At 46.7% G+C, this 19,472-nt stretch overlaps 1 protein-coding gene across 4 annotated transcripts in view; it reads left to right on the top strand.

Moving 5' to 3' along the window:
• Positions 1-19,472, top strand: part of UIMC1 (ubiquitin interaction motif containing 1) — a 39,555-nt gene that overhangs the window by 11,811 nt on the left and 8,272 nt on the right. For 3 of the 4 annotated variants that reach the window (XM_084215834.1, XM_084215836.1, XM_084215837.1), the window contains exons 3-9: positions 662-749; positions 5,757-5,881; positions 6,221-7,378; positions 10,885-10,949; positions 13,457-13,545; positions 14,459-14,538; positions 17,765-17,933. In XM_084215834.1, the coding sequence (XP_084071960.1) occupies positions 662-749; positions 5,757-5,881; positions 6,221-7,378; positions 10,885-10,949; positions 13,457-13,545; positions 14,459-14,538; positions 17,765-17,933 (1,774 nt within the window). The remainder of the gene's footprint in view (positions 1-661; positions 750-5,756; positions 5,882-6,220; positions 7,379-10,884; positions 10,950-13,456; positions 13,546-14,458; positions 14,539-17,764; positions 17,934-19,472) is intronic. The other variant, XM_084215835.1, reaches the window with a different exon arrangement.

The following is a 19,472-nucleotide window of genomic DNA, read 5'->3' as shown; positions in this document are numbered from 1 at the left end:
AGGCCAGGTTGGATGGGACTCTGAGCACCCTGATCTCGTGGAAGGTGTCCTTGCCCATGGCAGAGTTGAAATGAGATGATCCTTAAAGTCTCTTCCAACTCAAACCATTCTTTGATTCTATGAATACAATGAGAGAATAGCATGAGGAAGAAATACAGCTGGCCCTCCTGCCCTTGGGGTGCATTGGTGTGGGTCTCCAAAATGGCTAGGGATTCTAGTTTGGATCACCTGAAATTGCCTGGGCATAGTACTGAAGGCTGCATGGCAGGAAGCAGTCCTGGCTTGCAGGTGTGTGATGCTCAGTTATAAAAAGGTTCTGTTTTTCTCTTTTGAGTGCTTACAAATATCAATGTTTTAGCAAGGCCAAACAAATTCTCTCTAAAATCATGGGTAGCAGGTGCAGTGCATGGTGGTGACTGGCATGAAGTCTATTGTCTCTCCTACTTCTCTGTTTATGTCAGTCTGTAACTCTTTTTGCTCGTTATGCTTATCACACAGCTTTTAATAGTTACAGAATGTGTTTGAATTATGTTTGAAATTCAAATTTCACTCAAATAGACGCTTGTTCTTGAACCAGTGTTTGTGTCTGAGTAGTTGGGGGGAGGGGGCTGGTAGTATTTCTTACATATTGCATGCACTCACCATGTTCTTTCCATTGCAGCAGGAGTCAAAGGAAGAGAGTGGCTTGCAAAAGAAGAGAACAAAGCAGCTGGATCGAACGAAGTTTGCTGCTAAAAGAAAAATTGCACGTACGTCTCGACTGTGGGGCTGGGGAAATTGTCTGGTGCTGAGCAGCTTCTGCTGTTTGTGTTGAAGATTATTTCCCTTGCAGAAAGGCTGTGACATGGCTGGGGATGCAGAAAAGACCCTTCACAGGGCTAAATTTTGCACATCCAAAATAAGTGTGCGAGGGTGTTGGTACCTCACCGGGTTCAAAACTGTCTGAGGCTGATGTGAAAGCGCCATCAGTCACAAACTGCTTTCCTGTCCAGGCCCCTCTGCTCCTGTCTGTCCCTGAAACATCACAATGCTCTGACCCGACAGCTGCCGCTCAGGAAGGATCTGAGTCGCAGCTGACAGTTCTCTGAAATCATCAGCTCACAGTGTGGGGGCAGCCAGAGCACCAGCAGCATTGGGCATCATAAGGAAGGGTGTTAAGAACCAGGGATTTAGTTGATGTAATTTTGCTGTTACATAAAGTGTTGGTGCACCCTTGTCACAGCGCTGTGTGCAGTTCTGGCCTCTGTATAGCAAGGACACAGTGGTACATCCAGAGAAGGGCAGCCCAAGTCATGAAGGGGTAGAACAGCTGCCTGGTGAGGAGAGTCTGGAAAGATTGGGGCTGCTTTGTTAGGAGAGAACGGTGGGATCAGAGTTCCCATCGGGAAGGCAATGCCTCAGCTGAGCACAGAGCTGTTGTTTACCAGCTCCTGGGGCGTATCAGTGGAAATAGCAAAAAATAGATGGGTTTAAAACGGGTGAAGGACACTAATGCTTCACACAGCATGGGGTGAACTCCTGGAAGTTTGTGTCACAGGAGGTTGTGGAGAGGTCAGTATCAACAGCTTTAATAAGGGATTAAATGCATTCATGGACAATAAGTCTGTGAACAGATGCTAAAGGCTGGGATGTTGCTGTTCATATCCTGATGTACAGGCAGATGAGCCTACTGAGCATGGCCAGCATAGCTCTGCTCCCTGTACAGCCCCACATGTTACAGCAGCCAGACCCCAGAGAGGCTCCACTTGTGTTCCTGTGCTCTGCGAGGCAGTGGTCCATCCAGCACATAAAATTCAGGACTTTTTAGAGTGGGAGAGATGCTGCCTCTGCAAAACCCAAAGCAATCACTGAACAAAATGGAGCACGCCAGTGCTCCGCAAGCAGCAGCAGTTGGGCTTGTCAGTCCTCACAGGGCTTGTGTGAATTAAATTGTTTTTAATAGAGGCCTAAGGCCATAGCACAGAACAGCCCAGCTCTTTGTGGGAGCTGCAACCCACTGTGCATGTCTGTGTTGAGCAAGTAAGATAGCAAAGTCAGAGATGGGAAGAGAGTTCTTTTTCTCATTCTTCTTTTTCTCCCAAAGGAGACAGAGCACCAAATTAAAGCTGAAACCCCCCTTGGAGATGCCACTAAAATGTGACCAAGCATATGGTGCTAAGAGCAGGGATCTGCTGAAGTTGGATGTCCTCGTTGCATCATTGAACATGTAGGGTTTCAGGAGCTGGCGCTGTGCAAAAGGTGTTCAGCATGCTCCAGAAAATCCACAGGAGACAGGGCCGGCTCTCCAGATGTTGTGTAACGGAGGAGTTCTGCTGTGTTTCTAGATGTTGAAATTATTTATAATAGTTTTTCTTTTCCTGGAGCAAAAGCTGCCTTTTTTTTTTGTTGCTTAGTGTGCTCCTCTGAATTTGGGGGTGTCTGGCACCACACGGTCGGAGAGCAGGGGCTTATTTAAGCACGTATGATGGTGGGGCTGTTCTCATTTGTGGGAAGCTATAATTAGACTTTTGGTGTTTGCTTTTAGGCAAATTAAGATTTGAAGTAGTAATTATTTTTCCCAGTGTCTTTAAATAAATTCTTTGAATTGCAAGGCAAATTGGTCTTTTGTAAAGATTGGGTGCTTCTGGGTAGAGCAAGTTCTTTCTCCTCAAAACTGGAAAATTTCGGATATTGGCAGGCGCTTGTTATAAAGCGTATCCTCCCTTTTTTGCTTTGTTGTGGTTTTATTCATTTTAACCTAGAGCCATAACTAAAATATATCTGTGACGTTTCATCCTGACAGGATAAATGGAAATACAAAACCTAAAGAAGTCTCTCTTTTTCCAGAGGAAGTCAGTGCTTTAAAGCACATTTGAATATTTTTACTGTAATTGCACTTTGGATATGTAAAAATACTGAGATCCCGCATTTCTGTTATTTTTGAGTAAATCTCTTATTAGTAAGTGTTATAACTACAACTAGTGGGGTTTTGCATCTAATTCACTTTGCAAATGTCAAAATGGAACATAAATCGCTTTGCAAATTGCCGTATTAGCATTTAAAAAGGCTCTGAAATGGTTTAATTTGTTTAGGGCTGCCGTATCTTAAAAACAGTTTCTCTCTGACCCCTCCTTCCCATCTGCGGGTCTCTTGGATGCCCTGGTCCCCAGAGGGGCGCTGGGATTTCCTGCCGCGTTGGGATGGACCTGTGATGAGAGGATTTGGGTGTGTGAGATTCCCAGTGCCAGAGATTCCCCCGGGAATGGGCTCCTGCAAGGCAGGCGAGTGATGAGTGTGAGCTGAGCATCGCTCCAGATGGAGAGGGCTCGTTTCTCCTGGGATCTGTGGAGCCCCCGTCACAAGCTCTGAGCTCTTTCCCCAGCTCTGTTTGCACACAGTGGTCGGGGGCTAACGCAGCACTCTGGGTTTCTAATCATCATAAATTATGACGGCTGCAATCAGCATCAAGTTTAATAAAACACACGGTGCTGAGAAGTGATCAGTCCTGGAGCATGAAATATTGTCAGCTTCACTTAAAGCAGGTCTGCTGGAAGGTATGAGCAGAGCTGCTCTTTGCTCTCCCCACGGTAATGCCAGGTGGATTTAAACTCGAGTTTTCCCCATCTCCAGAGCACCTACTCAACTGGAACGTGCACTAAGTGCATCTTGTTTGTCACTGGTTTCTTTGCCAGAGGCAGCATTTGTCTGGCACATTCCCTGTCCCCAGAGGGGAAATTGCTGTGCCAGGGAGGGAGAAGAAAACAAAATGTACAGCAGTAACTCGCCAAAAAATGTTTCTTTTTATTAAGCTTCATGGATGTTGATAGCCTGAACTGGCAAATGCTCAGGCCCCTGTTGAAGCACGTGGAAAGTCGTGTGTTGCAGGGTGCCGATCATGTGCACCAGTTTTCCTGCACATGTCTGAGTTTACAGGATCTAGCCTGATTGCTGTGATGGTTTGGGCAGGAAAACAAATCAGCACACACTTTCTGAATGCTTGGAAGGTGTTTGGTGTTATGGGAAAAGAAAAGACTGTATGTAGCACTAAGTGCTATGGTCTGGATGACACGGTGGTGATTGGTCAAAGGTTGGACTCAATCTCAGTGGTGTTTTCCAACTAATTGACTCTGTGATATGCTATTTAATGCTGCTGTTCTTGGGGCTGGGAGCTTTCTCCATACACTGGACTGTGCTTTCCATTAAAGAATGTTGTTTTTGTTTTTTTTTTTTTTTTTACCGTGGTCCCTCCTGGCTGTAACATCATTGAGTGACTTTGTCCAAGGACAAAAGATCCCCACCAGCCCTGAAAGCGCTGCAGTCTGCTTTCCCTTCAACCCCTTTCTTAATTTTCAAAGGACTTACCCCCCACCCCACCCCAAACCAACAACCTGAAACTAAGTGCTGTTTTAGTAGGACACATAAAGGAATCTGAAGGTAATCAGTCTAAAAATGCTTCAGATCCTGCTTGGGTGGGGGAGCACGAGGCTGCCATCATTCAGGAGCTGGGGGAAGGGCAGAGCTCTGCTCTGTGGATGCTCCTGCTTGCAGCAGTGCTGTCATGGATGGGCTGTGGTACAGCCAGAGCGTGGCTGCACTGCTGTGTTTGGGAGAGAATGGGATAGAAAATGGGAGCCTGCAACTTGTGGATGCATCTTTATCCAGGGAAACGCCTGTCTCTGGAGCTGGCTGCAGTGAAGGCATGTTTTGTGCTTGGGCAGCCTCCCTGTTCAAATGGCATGTCTTAAAGATGTTGTAGCCTTTGGAGAGCGCGAGCCTTTGGTTCATGCATGAGATGGCGTGTGCAGGATTCTGCCTGGAGGAGGGAGCGGGTTCTGAAGGAAATCTGTCAATTTGTTTCAAGTGAGAAGATGTATTTTTTCAGCTCCTGAGAGTGCTGTTGAGTTGTTTTTCAAGCTGCACTCCATTCTGCAGGCATTGTATATTTTAAGCAGAGTGAAAGTGTTGGATTGAATCTCAGTAAATAAGTGTTTTCCAAAGTAACTAACTGCTTTGTTTCTACGTAGCCAGTCTAGACTTTTAGTTTGATTGGAGCGAGGAATATTTCAGGAATAAATTTTCTGCTGAAATAGCAGTTACAACTGTAGGAAACCTGTTTCCCATGCATGACTGACTTAGTGATGCAGTGGAGTGGTGATGTGAGCAGAAGGGGGTTGTATGCATGTGAAATATCCTCTATAATACCACCAAGCAAGTAACATTATCCTCCACAGAGCTTTCCACCTGAGGCTCGAGGTGAAAAACATGTAGCTCTTTTTCTCTTGGATAGGTCTCCTGTGGCATTGCAGGTATCTATGTCAGAAAACAGTGAGGTGTGCTGCTCAGTTAGTAAAAAAGTCTCTTAAAGATGTCTTGTTTATCCTGCTTTGCTGCTGAGCCTAGCCGATACAAAAATGAGCACACTTCAGAAATCTGTCCTTTTCCTCTCTCCTTGAACATGCATTCTGCAGCTGCAGTGTGTGTTGTTTGATGGCAAATAAAATGTCATGTTGCAGTTAATATACTCGGGGAATGGGAGCTTAGATTGCTGTAGAAACCTGAGGTGAAGTTCCTGACCTGAGTTACCTTTCTCATTTAGTGTTGCCTGCTCCAGTTTTGTTGACACCTTTCCAGGACAGCTGAGGTTTAGATGATTTTCTCTGCATTCCTCCTGGGAAGGTGGGACTCTCACCCATTTCTCCCTACATGCTGGATATTCACTGAGTGTTTACATACACCTGCAGCTGTGACTTGACATTATCCTGTTTCTTTTGCTGTAGAGATGACTGAAGAGGAACAATTTGCACTGGCCCTGAAAATGAGTGAGCAAGAGGCTAGACAAGTGAACTGTCAGGAAGAGGAAGAGGAGGAGCTCTTGAGGAAGGCCATTGCTGAGAGCCTTAGTGTAAGTGCACTTCTGTGAAGAGGCTCACCAGGGTTCTTTAGCAACATTGCTGTCTGTGCTTGCTTTACCATGCTGCAAAAGAAAGTTTTACTGGGGGGCATAGATATTCCCAGCACAAACTGGAATGACAGCAGCTGCAGAGTGGTTGCTTTGTACTGTTCCTAGTGAGAGGAACATGAAGTCTAACCCCAGCTGTCCCTGTTTTGGGGTACTGAGTTCTGATTTGGGATAGGGGGATCTGCAGTCCATGGGATGGCTGCCAGTGTGCTGGGGGAGCCCTTGGTTGTGCTGTGCTGGTAGAGAACACGTCTCTAGGAGAGTGAACCTTTTGTTTTTCAGAGCTGTCAGCCCTCAGAGTCATCGACTGCATCTCCTCATCTGTCAGTAGAAGCACTAGATTCACAGGGCCAAAGCCAGCCTGCTGAGAAAGAAGGCTCTGAGCTCCTGGGAGGCCTGGCGTTCTGCCCTGACACCCCTCCCTCTGACTGCAGCTCCCACTCACAGAGCTCCAGAGCTGATGGGAATGGACAGATGGATGTCGCCCGGAGCCCCTTGGTAGTGTTGAGGAGGTTGAGCCAGGAAATCGTTGAAAGCTCACTAGTATCCAGCATAATCGTGTCTCCGGGGAAGGGCCAGCCTGTGACAAGGTCAAGTGAAAAGTCTTCCTCACCAGCAAAAAGTGATTCGAGTAACATGTTACCCAGCACTCTGGGAGAGGACTTCATGTCTTTGAGTCCCACCTTTGGCAAGGTGGCTTCAGGAGGCTCCTGGCGACTGACACCTCGGAGACTGTTCAACAGCCCCTCCAGCTCTTCTGAAGCAGCAGGCCACGAACCAAAAGAGCAGCTCCTGCCCTGCACTGGCCATTCTGTGGGAGAAGCTGGTGCTGGGAGCTCAGCCACTCCACTCTGGAAGAACAGGACCACAGAACAGTGTGACAGCCCCAGGAGGAGTGGCGGAGGAGCAGGTACCAAACACAGCTCACAGCCTGGGCACACTGCCAAGGTCTGTGTTTCCACAGAGCAAGGAGAGCAGAGCGAGGGGTCTGGCAGTACCCCGGATCTTTGCATGCTGTCTGTGGAGGAGAAGCACAAACAGGAGGAGGCTAGAGACACGGTGCACTATTATTGGGGCATCCCCTTCTGCCCCAAAGGGGTGGACCCCAACCTGTACACCAAAGTCATCTTGTGTCAGCTGGAGGTTTACCAGAAGAGCCTGAAGCAGGCTCAGAGGCAGCTGTTGCATAAGAAGGAGTTTGGTAACCCGGTTGTGCCCAGTCCTTCCTTGAGCCAAAACGAGCTTGGGAAAGGAGAAGAGATAAGCAGAGAGAATGGGGTTGCTGATGGTACAGAAGATGGAGACACAGAGGGACAAGAGTCCGAACACATCACCTGGCTCCACCCTTCAAAGAGGAGGGAAGTGGAGAGTCCAGGGCACAGCATGGAAGAAGAGAAGAATTCCACTTCTGATGATGAACCGACCACCAGCTACTGCCAGGTAAGAGCTTTGCCACTGAGCAGAGGTTGAGCGGCCATGCCCTTCTGTCCATTTTACGGTTCAGTCCCTTCTGCAAAGCAGGCATTGCTATTTAATGCCCCTCTTAAATTTCGGGACTTCCTCCCCCAGCCACACAGGTTATTGAGGAAAGGAGAGAAGCGTGCAGGCTGACACCCAGCTCTCACAAGACAGGGGCCATTGAGCAGCCTGGCAGTCATCATTAATGCTCCAGAGAGCGACACATCCAACTGATCCTTCTCAGAAGGGTGCAACCTGGCAGTGTGCCAAGGTAGAGGACACAGAGGTGATGCTGACCACCACCAATTCTGGTTTATAAACCTGTGGCTGTGTGGGGAGCTCTTGGTTTCTCTTTGCAGACAGAAATGTGGTTTTGTCCTTGCAGCACAGCCTTTCCTGTTTGCTCTTCCATGCTGATATGCATCCATAAGTGCTTCACTCTTGGAAGTGCTCTTCTCCCTCGTGGCTGTGAGAGGCTCTGTGTGGTCACAGGCATCTTCTGCCTGCCCTGGTGATCTGTCACCACGGTGGTGCTCCCTGTCCTTGTCCTGGTGTTGGGCACCTTCTCTCAGGCTCGGTGTGCTAGACACTAGGTGTCAGCCTCCGTCTCTGTCAGGGCTCTCTTGCTGGAGCGGAAGGCAGCTTTCTGTCACTGCTAAGTTTAAACAGATTGCTAGTCAGATGAAGTATTTATTACTGCTGTATTTTAGGTTTGTGTCAGCCTTTTCCAACCCTCATTTTTCATAATGACTTCACTCCCGGATCATTGTATAACTTTATCTTCTCTATGACTGAAGCCTTGGCTCTGTTGTTCCTGTTTTCAAGTGTATTTGATCATTTACCCTGGTGTTAGAAAGATACTTAACTTGTTTTGTGATATTTATATTCTGTCTTGTAATATTGAACACTTAGGAAAAACGTCATGTCTGCATTTTCTGGTTGCAGAAAAAGAGCAGAGCAGCCTGTGCTGAAATGTGACTTTTCATGACAGTGCTTTGGCTCGGGTTTAGCAGATGGAGATTTAAACAAGCCTTAGAGGTGATCTGCAGAGGAAAGGAACTGACTTGTGCCCTTTTTCATTTCCTTAGGATAGATACAAAAGACCTGAGAGGTTCTTAAAGCAACTGCACTTCTTTTTTCTGTAGCTTTTCCTCTGGAAATGAAGGTGTCATTATACTGGAAGATTGGGGTGACTAGAGGTCTGTGGATGTGTACTCTAAAGCCCTTGGGAAGCTACAGCAGCTGGGAAGGGCATGAACTTTTAATCAGTACTGAAAATTGTGTGGTATTTTTAAAAATATTATCTGTTTAATGCTAATACCTAATTAATTCTTGGGGAGAAAAGAGGTTTTAGTAGTGCTGAGTGGTAACTTGCAACCTACTCCTCTTGACCATGGGAGCTGTCTCAGAGCCATAGCTGAGAGATGTAGCCTTTCTGATATTTTCAAGGTGAAAAAATAAGGGAGGGGGAACAGACTTTACAATTTCAACCCTAGCTCAAAATTTGCCAGTCTTCTATTTACACAAGAGAAAATATTTTCTAAATGCCTTTTCATCTGCTTTATCACACCCAGCATGAGAGGCAGCTCCTTTCTCTCGCCTCTCTGTGCAGTCGCTTGCTGAGGCCAGAGCAGGTGATTTACTTGCAAAATCAATATGTTTGATGTTTGCTTGTGCCTTGTCTCCATTTTTTTTTCCCTCTATCAAATACAATTCCACTGGCAGTGACAAAGGAGGGGCCCAGAGCTGTCGTGTCTCCACCTTGCTGCATCTCTTGGAGACCCTTTGCTGCCTGTGCTACCCTGGGTACCCCAGTGCCACCAGGGCTGCTCTGCTGGTGGGGCTGGTGGGAGATCTTAGGCTGTGCTGAGTGTAGAAACCATCCTTGAGGACTCAAAACTCCTTGAAAAAGGACATGGCCTCATGCCATGTGTGAAATGAAGGTGCAAATGATGTGCTTGAGGGAGGCTGCCTGTACTCCTGCCCTGAAACCTTCACCTGGAATGGGCACAGACCTTCCACCCTGGCAGCAGTCAACTGCTGCCACTGCCTCCCACAGCCAGGGGTTGTTTGCACAGAGCAAATCCTGGTTGTCAGGAGATCTCACAGCCTGTGAACCTGCACTAACAAACTTCAGTGCTAATAGAATCAATTTTTTCAGAGCCTTTCAGATAAGGTTAGGGAACTCTTGGTGTTTAAAAGATTCAGAGGGAAAAGATCCAATTCTGGAGATTTAGAGTCTGGTGACCTGAATTAGTGCCATATTTTATAACAGATGTACAAGGAAAAACAGAAACATGGATGAGTGTTCATGACCAGGACAGAGGCGTTGTTAAGAAATGCACAATTTAGGACAAAGACAAATAAAAATAAAAGAGGAGGTGTGGTATTTTATGTTAATTATGAGCTAGGCAGTAAAGAAGTAAAGAAAGCATAGATAAAACGGGATATTTGGGGGTTGGAGTCATGTTAGGGAAATTTGATAGGAAAGACCTTGATTTGGAACTTGCTGGGGAAGTACATCAGGGGTGGAGCTGATCGAAGTTGAAACCTTTGGTGGAAATCAAGCTCACAGCATTTGATAGACTCAGGGAAGGGGGAGGAAAACTCCTTGGGTTTCTTTGAGACCTAGCATGAGAAATTGTAGGCCTGACTGCAAGGACTGCTAATAAACCGTTGTAATTCCACCTGATTAGAGGATGGCAAGTGTAGCGTGTACACTGCAGAAGAAGAAAGGGATCTGGGTAATGACTGGCATGTTAGCCTGACCTCAGCAGTGCATAAGGCTTTTGAACAAATTTTAAAGGAAAGAATAAGTAGAGTCGTAGAGCTAAATGAAAAACGGGATAAAATGCACACAGATTTTCCAGCTGTAGATTGTGCAGGTTAATCTGTTCCCCTCCTTAGGTGGGACAGCTGATTTCCCAGGCAAGACAAATGCAATAGGTGTTATCTCTAGGAAATTTCAGAAAAGTGCTTCTCATGGTTAGGCATCGGCTGTACCAGTTGATCAGGTCATTATGGGTCAGGAAAATAAGTCTTAAAGTGGAGTAGGTGAGGGCTGCTAGTGTACCTGGGGAAGTGCAGTGGACCCTAAAAACCTTGGGTTGTTTCAAGCTCATCACAGGTAGAGGTGGAGAAAAGCTATGGTTGCTGCTTACAGATGCATTGAGGTGGGTGCTGAGAACACACAGAGAGCGTGGAAGATGATGGGCAATGTTGGAAGCAGTGGATGGGCATGGGCTGTCCAGGAACATGTCTAGGCAGCAAGGTAGCAAAAAGTACTGCCAGGCTTTATTGCAGGGAGTACCTTGCCAAAAGCAGGGATGGAGGGAAAAAGCTGACTCGTTCCGGAGGGATACTGAGCCATTTTGATATAAAAATATACAGCAGACTGGCTGCAATGTCATGGACAGAACCCAATGACCCAGCAGGCCCCAGTCAGCTGTGCACATTGTTTTGTATAACACCAGAATTTCCCTTTCCAGCCCTCCCAGGTACTGCCTGCAGAGGATGTGTCTGAAGATGGGGAACCCATGCAAACTGCACAAAGGTGAGTAAGGGTATTCAGAGTGTGGGGCTCACAGGTTCTCTCTCGTGATATGGGCTCTTCCACTCTCCCTGGAGTATTTTGGGGTGCAGACTCCCCACAGCTTGATGGAAAGGCTGGCTGCAGTCCCTGTTGTTAAGTATCCCTGGAAATAGATGGCTTTGGAGCAGCATGGGAGAGGAGGGGCACAGCTGAGGAGAAGGGATCAGTTGCTGTTGTTACTTTAGAAGATGTGCAAGGTGCATTATTGTACAAGTTGAAGGAGTTGCTCCTTGCCCTCTGAAGCTCCTGTGACGTGGTGCAGTAAAGCCATGGGGAGCTGGAGGTGAGTTACAGTGATGCCATCACTTGTCTGTCGGGGAAGGCACACAGGCAGCACGGGGAAGGGTTTACTGGATTGCTGTGTGTATTTTTATGTTCTTGCCTTGCTGCTGAAGAGGAAAGCAGGGAGGAGGAAGCCAGACGGCACTGCCTATCAGCCAAAGATAGAGTGCAGTGCTCCAGAAAAGCCACTTCAGCAGATGACAGGTGTGGGGCAAGTCAACATGATTTTCTTCAGATTTAAGCCTACTCCTCTTTTCCTTTTTTTTTTCCCTCTTCTTCCTGTGAGATGCAATTCCGCATCAAAGGCTATGGAGAAGAAGGACAAATGGGAGAGGATTCAGGGAGCAAGTTACAAGGAAGGCCAGATAATGTCATGTTTTTAATTTGTTGGGTTTTATAATTTAAAACCTGCTTTGGAACAAAACTGCCAACTTTCCTCTGATCTAACAGCATTTGGCCTGAGCAGTTAATATCAATATGCAGAGTATGAAAATCCCTCTTGCTTGCACCTTTCTAACAAGCTTAAAACCTGCCTTGGGGAGCAGGAGGAACCTGCAGCTGCCGCTGCTGCCGAGGCTGATGAGCCTGTGACAGCTGAGCTCTGAGCTTGCGTGGAAGGCAGCGAGGTGTGTGCTCTGCAGCGCTGGCCTCCCGCCTGCTTAGGGCCTGAGAGCCCAGGATGTGGAGGATATGAAAGGAGGGGGACCTCTTTTCTTTGATGTAGCTGGTGGGGTTACTCTGGGACACTCCCCAAGTTACCCAGGAGCTGCTGGCTGCCTGCTTTGGGGTGGGATGCACCTGGATGTGTTGGCCCCTCCTCGAGCAGCTGGAACATCAGGAAGGCAAGAAATGGCTGCAGTCTTTGCAGTTTTGTGCACATTAAGTGTTGCCATCTGGCTCCTGGTAATTTGCCAGCACAGGCCTCTCATGGGTATGGCTCAGGCACCCCAACTGGCTGGCCTCAGCAGCACTTAATGGGAAAACATGGCTCTGAACTGTCTGGAGGGAGTGGAGCAGTTCAGGAAGTGCCAGTCCTGTGAAGAAATTGCTTTGCTGTCTGTGGGCTGCTCTCCCTGCTTGTTCCACACTTTGTACAGAGCATGGAAGATTGGGGTTTTAATAAATGATTATAGGCTTTGTTACCAGGAGATAGTTGGTGTAGCAAGAAATGTGGTTTGACTTCAAATTGATTAGCCCATTTTATAAATGTCATAGCAAGTTGTTTTGTGAGAGTTCTTTTGAAGAGAGCCCTGATGTTAGACACAGAGTAAAACACGCTCAGCCTGGATTCATAACAAATGCTTTGAGATGCTTTATTTAGAGAGAAAAGCCACTTGTGATTTCCTATCAGAATTTTGTTATTTATCATAAATCAGCAGTGGCTGTTCTCTCTTCTCTAAGGCCTGTGGTTGAGCTTAATAAATCTTGTGTTTGTCAGTGCGGGGATTCATGTTTTTAAAGTGTGTTCTTGCATACTTGATCAGACTAATCAGAGAGCCACGCAAGGCGCAGAGTGTGTCAGCATGGGTGCCAGACTTACTCAGCAATGCCTGTCTGTGTCAGAAAGACACTGTGCAGTGAGAATAAAAAAAAAAAGGACTGTGCAGTGAGGTGGTAGAAAAAAAAATAGAAAAGGAGGAATCCGAAGGTCAAAATGAGAGGAGCAGTGCTGGGCGCTGCTCTGAGGAACCACCACACTAATGCTGTAAGGACTTTGCTGCAGGGAAAATGCCTTGTGTCACATCCATGCTGCTTCTGGCAGCACAGGGATAAGGGAGAAAATGAGCAGTGCGAGGAAGGAGAGGATAATGTGGGATAAAACAGGTCTGTCTTTCCTCTGTGAGGATTTCCTTCCCCAGCCAGAAAGAGGCACAGTGCTGGTACCTGCACAGCTCCCACATCTTCTCCCACAGAGTCCCACAATTGTGAGCAGGTATTTTTGCTCCCTTGACAAGAGATAATGACCCTTTCTGCCTTTCTAGAAGAAAAAAATGTTTCCTCTGGGGCTTTTGCTTAGGATGGCATTTTAGACCCATATTTTGCTGTTATCTTGGTCATTTCTAGCTGTCAGATATTGACCACTTGGAAATTATGGCTTCATCTGCTGTTCTGAACTGTGAGAATGGCAGGTGTGGCCCTCACTCCTACTGGGTTGGAGATTCATGATATATTTATGTTTTGAACAGCATCTCCACAATGACCCCACTTGGCAGTAAAAGGAACCCAGATACTGCCACAGAAAACTCTGCTGAAGAAGAGATCTCTGTTTGCCCAGGTAAGAGGCACTTGAGACTGTTATGAATTTTGTACTGAAAGTTACACGCTTAGGAAATTCAGAGAAAAGAGAGTTTTCAAGTTATTTGAACAAAATGAGATTTCTTTCCCATCTCCATTTTTCAAGGTTGGAATTATTCAGGTAATTTAGTTTGATCCCCTAGTTTTGGACCTGTTTCCTCTAAGGCAGTTCTGTGACAGGGATTGCTGGAGACTTGCTGAAGAGACACCTGGATGTGCATTGGGCGTGGAGGAGTCTCTCAAAACAAGGTGTCTCTGCAATGCAATCAAATTTTCAGATTTTTCAGTGTCATGATAATGAGCAAAGCATGACAGCTGAAATAATTTTTGTCTTACATTAATTAAACATGTTTGGGACTAAGGAGTTTTTCTTCCTTAGTCTCTCCTACCATGTATGAGATTTTCTGGTCCGGGGTTTTAAGGGAGAAAAATAATGAAGAGGCTGCTCCTGTTCATGAGCAGCTGTAGCAGGATAGGTCATGGTGGTGCTTGGAGGCATATTTTATTGCTAACAAAGATGTGGAGGTCTAAAGAAGGTGTGACTGTGAGACAGAGCATGGAATGGGAGCTCTGCTTGTCTTGATGTGAGAGCAGCTCTATTCTTGCTTTGTCTCCATCCCAGCAAGTGTCCCACACACTTTCTCTGTGTCTAATCTCACTCCCCATGAAGCTGCACAGCTGCAGTGCCTTTATCCTCACACTACCATGCTGTGACTTTAACCCCTCATCTGGCTGTGTTGTTGCACTTTGTCTGATAACATTTGTGGCAAGTCTAAAGAATGTCTTGAAACTGTGAAAACCCTTAAAAAGCGTTAAGGACTAAGCTACATCAACAAGTGAAGAGATAGTTGGGGGTTGCAAACCTGTGCTGACATAGAGCTGTTTTTCTGCAGAGACACAGCCAAGCCCACTGGAAGCTGTTGAGGAGGAGAGAGAAGAGCTCTGTTCAGACAGCAGAGGTGCACCTATGCAGGTAAAAGAGCTTGAAATTGAAGGGTTCTGTTTCCAATCCTACCTTTTAGACCTTGGTTCAGCTGAGCTGTACTGGCATTTCCCTTTGGGTAGCTGGAAGGTTGGACTTCTGCTGTTTGGATCCTCACAAACAGTTCCCTCTTTGCTTTTCTCTATTGCTTCATATCTCCAGTCCCTTTTGGCTGGGGACTGCATGCAGCTGCTTCTGAAGCCTTTCAGTCCTATAGCTGGAGAGCTGTTATCAATTCCTAGCCCGTTCTTTTATATCCCAGCGCTGCTGAGCTGGAGGATGCCATCAGCGTGGGCGGCAGTGCTGTTGCTTGCCCATGCTCAGGGGTACAAGCTGTGATGCTCAGCAATGCAGAGGGACCCCAGGAGCTCTGAGGAGCCCCAGTAAACCTCAGTCACTTGTGCTATCACCTGCTTTTCCCTGTTACAGTGCTCTGAACTCCAGTTTGCTCTCCACAGACTGTATCCAAGAGGCTAAGAGGAGAGTTTCACCCAGAGATCAGACTGGTATAAAGATGGGCTTGAAGTGTTGAGGGCTGGTGGTGGTTTTCAGGCCAAGCAGAATGTCTTGAGTCTGGCAATATTGAGTTTTGTGCAGTAGTTGTTAATAGCAATAGTAAGTCAGTGGCAGGGCCATCCTCTTACCTCTTGCTGCAGATGTGTGCTGTGTGCAGCCCCTTTCCCCATGTTGTCACACCTGCACAGCAATTGCTTTGCAGCTGTCACTGTACCAACATCTGACTTCAGTTCCTGCTTCTGATAAAACTCCCTTTGTCTATTAATTTAGAGAGCGATATCAAAGGGGTTGCCAAGTACTCCTCTGGTGCAGGGTACATGAATACAGAATCATACAGCTCTTGACAAGAGGATTCATTTGTGGAAAGCTCATTCTGGGAGTTTGCAGCTTGTACAGCACGTCTGCAGTTCCAATGTCTCATTCTCACAGGCCTCTTAATAAACCATCTTCTGCTCTCGTGTGCCTTTCATTCTGCAGGTATCTCCTAGCCCTGCTCAGTCAATTAGGGACTGCAGCAAGGAGAGAGGCAGTCCTGGGCTGCCCACCAAAGCACATTTGTGACCTATTTGGCTGTGGCCAGGACACCTCCCTGTCCCCTTGTGCATTGCAGAGGGTGCCCTGTGTCTCACACCTCTGCCTAGGTGGCACAAGGTAGTGGGGAGCAGGTTCCTAGGGATTGTTTGACATCATTATGGTTGGCAGCAGCTCCCAGACCAGAGCCTGCAGCCCTCCAGGAAAACAGCAGACACAGCTACCATGGCATCAGTGGTTTGCAGGAGCCAAGCAGAGACCACTGGGACTGACTTCTTCCTAGCAGATGCTGAGCCAGGACGCAGGAGTCTTGTTGAGCTCAGCCTCTAGCATTGCTCTTGGCTGGCCGTTGGCTGCAAGTACTATGTCTTGTAGGCAATTTCCTCTGCTAAAAAGCAGAGGCAACTGTCTCTGGCTCTGACAGGGGTGATTGGTTCTGCAGTTGAGGTTTTCCAGACTGTTACAGCAAGGTTTTGTACAAGCAGTCTTTTGTTACAGAATGTTGCATTTCCATTTAAAATTAGTAATTTACCGCTGAATGTAGGCGGGCAGGGTGTTGCAGAATTGGTGATCTCCTAAGATTGCTTTAAAAAAGGCAGCTAGAAGGAGCAGTGCCTGCTGCTTTTCCCATCATATTTTTTATGTGTGTTGTCTGTGTAGCACAGGTTTGATCTGATCATTCATATTTGACACATCTTGTGTTTTATGGCTCTTCAGTGTGATGCCCCACAGTGAGGACTTCACAAGATGTAATGACACTGAGATGTGAGAGAGGTGTACGAGTGTTAATGCTGTAAGTGATGTACTTCAGCAGCCTGTGTTTGGCTGGAGGAACTCTTGTGGCAACTCCTCTGCAGAAATTCAGGGCAGAGAGCCTCCCTGGGAATGAGGGATGTTCTTGGGGCTCACTGTTGTAGCCTTTTAGCTGCTGTTGGGGAGAAATGCGTTTTGAGAGTCAGAATCTCAGTTTGAGTCCCAGTCCTGTAATTTTTGTCATAGCTCCTCTGAGTCAACAAAGCACCCTCTTTCCCTTTAGGACATAAAAATCAGGATCGGATCCTCATTTGGGAAAGGAAGTAATAAAGCGAGTAATACAGCAAAGCGCTCCAGTGGCACGGAGCATCTTGGCTGACCCCAATTACTGCTTCCCTGAAATGATACTGTTGGAGGGAAGCAGACAGCAGTTTTGCTGCACACTGTCCACATGTCACTGCTTAGCTCTAAGAACAGAAACCACTCCCATATTATTTTTCTATAGGTTTCTCTAGATGGTTAATATTTAAATAGCTTTTCTTAATCATTGCGGGGAGGGGAAGGTTTTTTCTGAAATGTGGTAAAATCTTACAGCAAGCCTGACTAGGCAGAGATGCAGTTATGAGTGAGATGGCTGCAGTCTGCTGCATTTGGGAATGTCAGTGGCATAGGGAGCGGGCTGGATCTCTGTGGGTTGGTAGTGGGGCACCTTTGCAGCTATGTGACCAGTGCAAAAAGAGGGTGTCCATAAGTGGTAGTGGCACCCTGAGAACATACACGAGCTGTGACATTCTGCCAAAAAGCCTCTGCTAGTAATTTTGTGTGACACAGATTTTTAATGGTATTCCCTCTCTCCTTGATCGGTGTCCCCTCTCATGACTGTTCCAGTCACCTCCTCTATAAAGGAGGAGCTTCCAGTGATCTCTCCAGGCTTCCTAACACCACAGCAGCCTCCTTTCATCCTGGGGGAAGCTGCATTCCCAGACAATGCTGCCTGTGTAACATGGATCATGTCCAGAAACTGATGAGCACAAGTCAGGTGTTGAACTCTTGCTTTGCCCCATGAATTTTCCATCAGTTTCGCTTCTAAGATTTCCTGATTAATGGAAGCTTTGCCATTTTTCCACTTTAGTGCAGGTGATGTTTGCCTTAAACGGTGTGCATGGCTGTGCAGGGAGCTTCACCATGATTCAGAAGGACATGTTGCCTTTGCAAGAAAAATTAGTTATTAGTGCAGTATAGTTCATTTAGCCAGTGGTGTTATTTCTGAGCACTATGTGATGAAGGAGGAGTAAAACTTATCTAGAAAATCTGAGTCTGTATGAGGGTGAGTAGCTACCAGACAGCATGGAGCTCTGCACCTAAGCAAAGTAAGAGAAACAGCCCTGTCTGGCTAATTTTTCTTCTTCTTCCTTAGGTTGGTGGGGATGAAGATGCTGGCAGGACTGTGTCTGAGCGCAGTCCTGCAGCTGCTGCCCGGGTGTTGTGCCCTCTGTGCGACCACAGCTTCCCAGCTGACGAGATCGAGGTGCACGCCATGTACTGCAACGGCGCGGCGGGACCCGAGCCTGCTGAGGATGCTCCAGGTCTGCCAAGTGCTGCTTCCACGTGTTTGCTCCTCGTGCTCACCCCCCTGCCCTGTTGTTACTTGGCAGGCAGGTGCTGCAGTCTTGTCTCTCTGAGGATATTTGGTGTATGGGGAGGTTTGTTCACTCTGCCTTATTCCATCTCCACGCTGCCCAGGAGAGTGTTATTGGAGGCTCTGGTATTTCCAGCACCTCCTGCACAGAGATATCATTTCTGATTGACTTCACACAATAATTCCTCACATTATCAGCTCCTGAATATTACCCCAGGATCTAGTCCTGGATGCTTTAAGCAGTACTTGTAAGATCTGTCTATTGTGTGCCTTGTTGAGGACCTGCAGAGAATGTGGCAGTGGCAGAAAATGGAAGGCTTGAGCCATGTGGGCAGTCATCCTTCAGGGCTGTTGAGAGGGGGAAATGTTCTGTACTACTGCAAGAATGGCCTGTGCTCTGCATGAAGTCTGACATTTGTATGTGCAAAAATGGCCTGTTTAGGTGGCAGAGACGGCAGAAAAGTTTCCCTCTTGTTTCACTAAAATTGCAAAATTATAACTATCAGTCTGGGGATGTGGATTTTTCTCCTTCATGTGAAGAGTGAGGCATAGAAGCACAGTCAGAATGCCCATATTAATCCTCTTTGTATTCTTTTTCATATCAGTTTTCCATAGCCAACCTTTGTAGAGCTTAAGTGAACAAATACACTGGTTGGTTATCAACATATTCAGTAAGTTATGTTTTAGCTGCTGCTTGAAATGTAAAATCTGTGTTAGCACAATGTCAGGTAATATCAAAGTAGTAGCTTGTAATAAGATTAACTTTTCAGGCTGTGAATATATAATTTTCAGTTACATACTGGCTTGTTAAATGCAGCCTAAATCTATGATGTTTGAGCAATTTGAGCAAATCATAGCTAGTACAAGAACTGTAACTTCTGCATTCCTCTAGCAGGGGAAGCTTCGCCATGTAATCTTAATGCAGACTTGATGTAGTTTTAAAATAAAAGGTTCCTGCTCTACTAAATCTTTGGGGATGTGACATGGGTCCTGTCAAGATAACAGGAGCCAGAGTAAAGGCTGATAGAGGCTGGTGCATTATTTTGGTGGAAGGCTCAAATCACAAAGCTGGTACAGGCAGTGCTTTATTTTGGTGGAAGGTTCTCTCTGCAGGTACAACCCAGCTACTGATGCAAAGCATTTGGCTCAGGCAAATCACAAATTATCACAGTTCCTCTCCCATCCTCGAGACTGATAAAGGTCTCACATGTGTTACAAAATGGAGCAGAATTTCTACTGTGCCTTTTAGCAGGAATGTCTTTGGCCTTGTGGTATTCTGGTCCCTGGTGTGGCTGGACTGTGAGTGTATCCATTGATCCTGGGGAATCCCGACTGTGATCAGCAAAAGGCTTTGAAGTCTTTGGCAGTGCAAGGGAATTTGTTCTTTTCTTTGGTGTTGGCTTTCAGCAGGACAGAGTTCAAGGCTGGCCTCTCCATTCTGCTTCCAGGCTGGTCTCCTTGGGGATGTTTGTAAGGGTAGTTATTT

Source organism: Fringilla coelebs (genome assembly GCF_963513975.1).
Source record: "Fringilla coelebs genome assembly, chromosome: 15".
NCBI lineage: Eukaryota > Metazoa > Chordata > Aves > Passeriformes > Fringillidae > Fringilla > Fringilla coelebs.
Note: the sequence above shows the minus strand (reverse complement) of the source record. Positions and strands in the feature narration are given on the sequence as shown.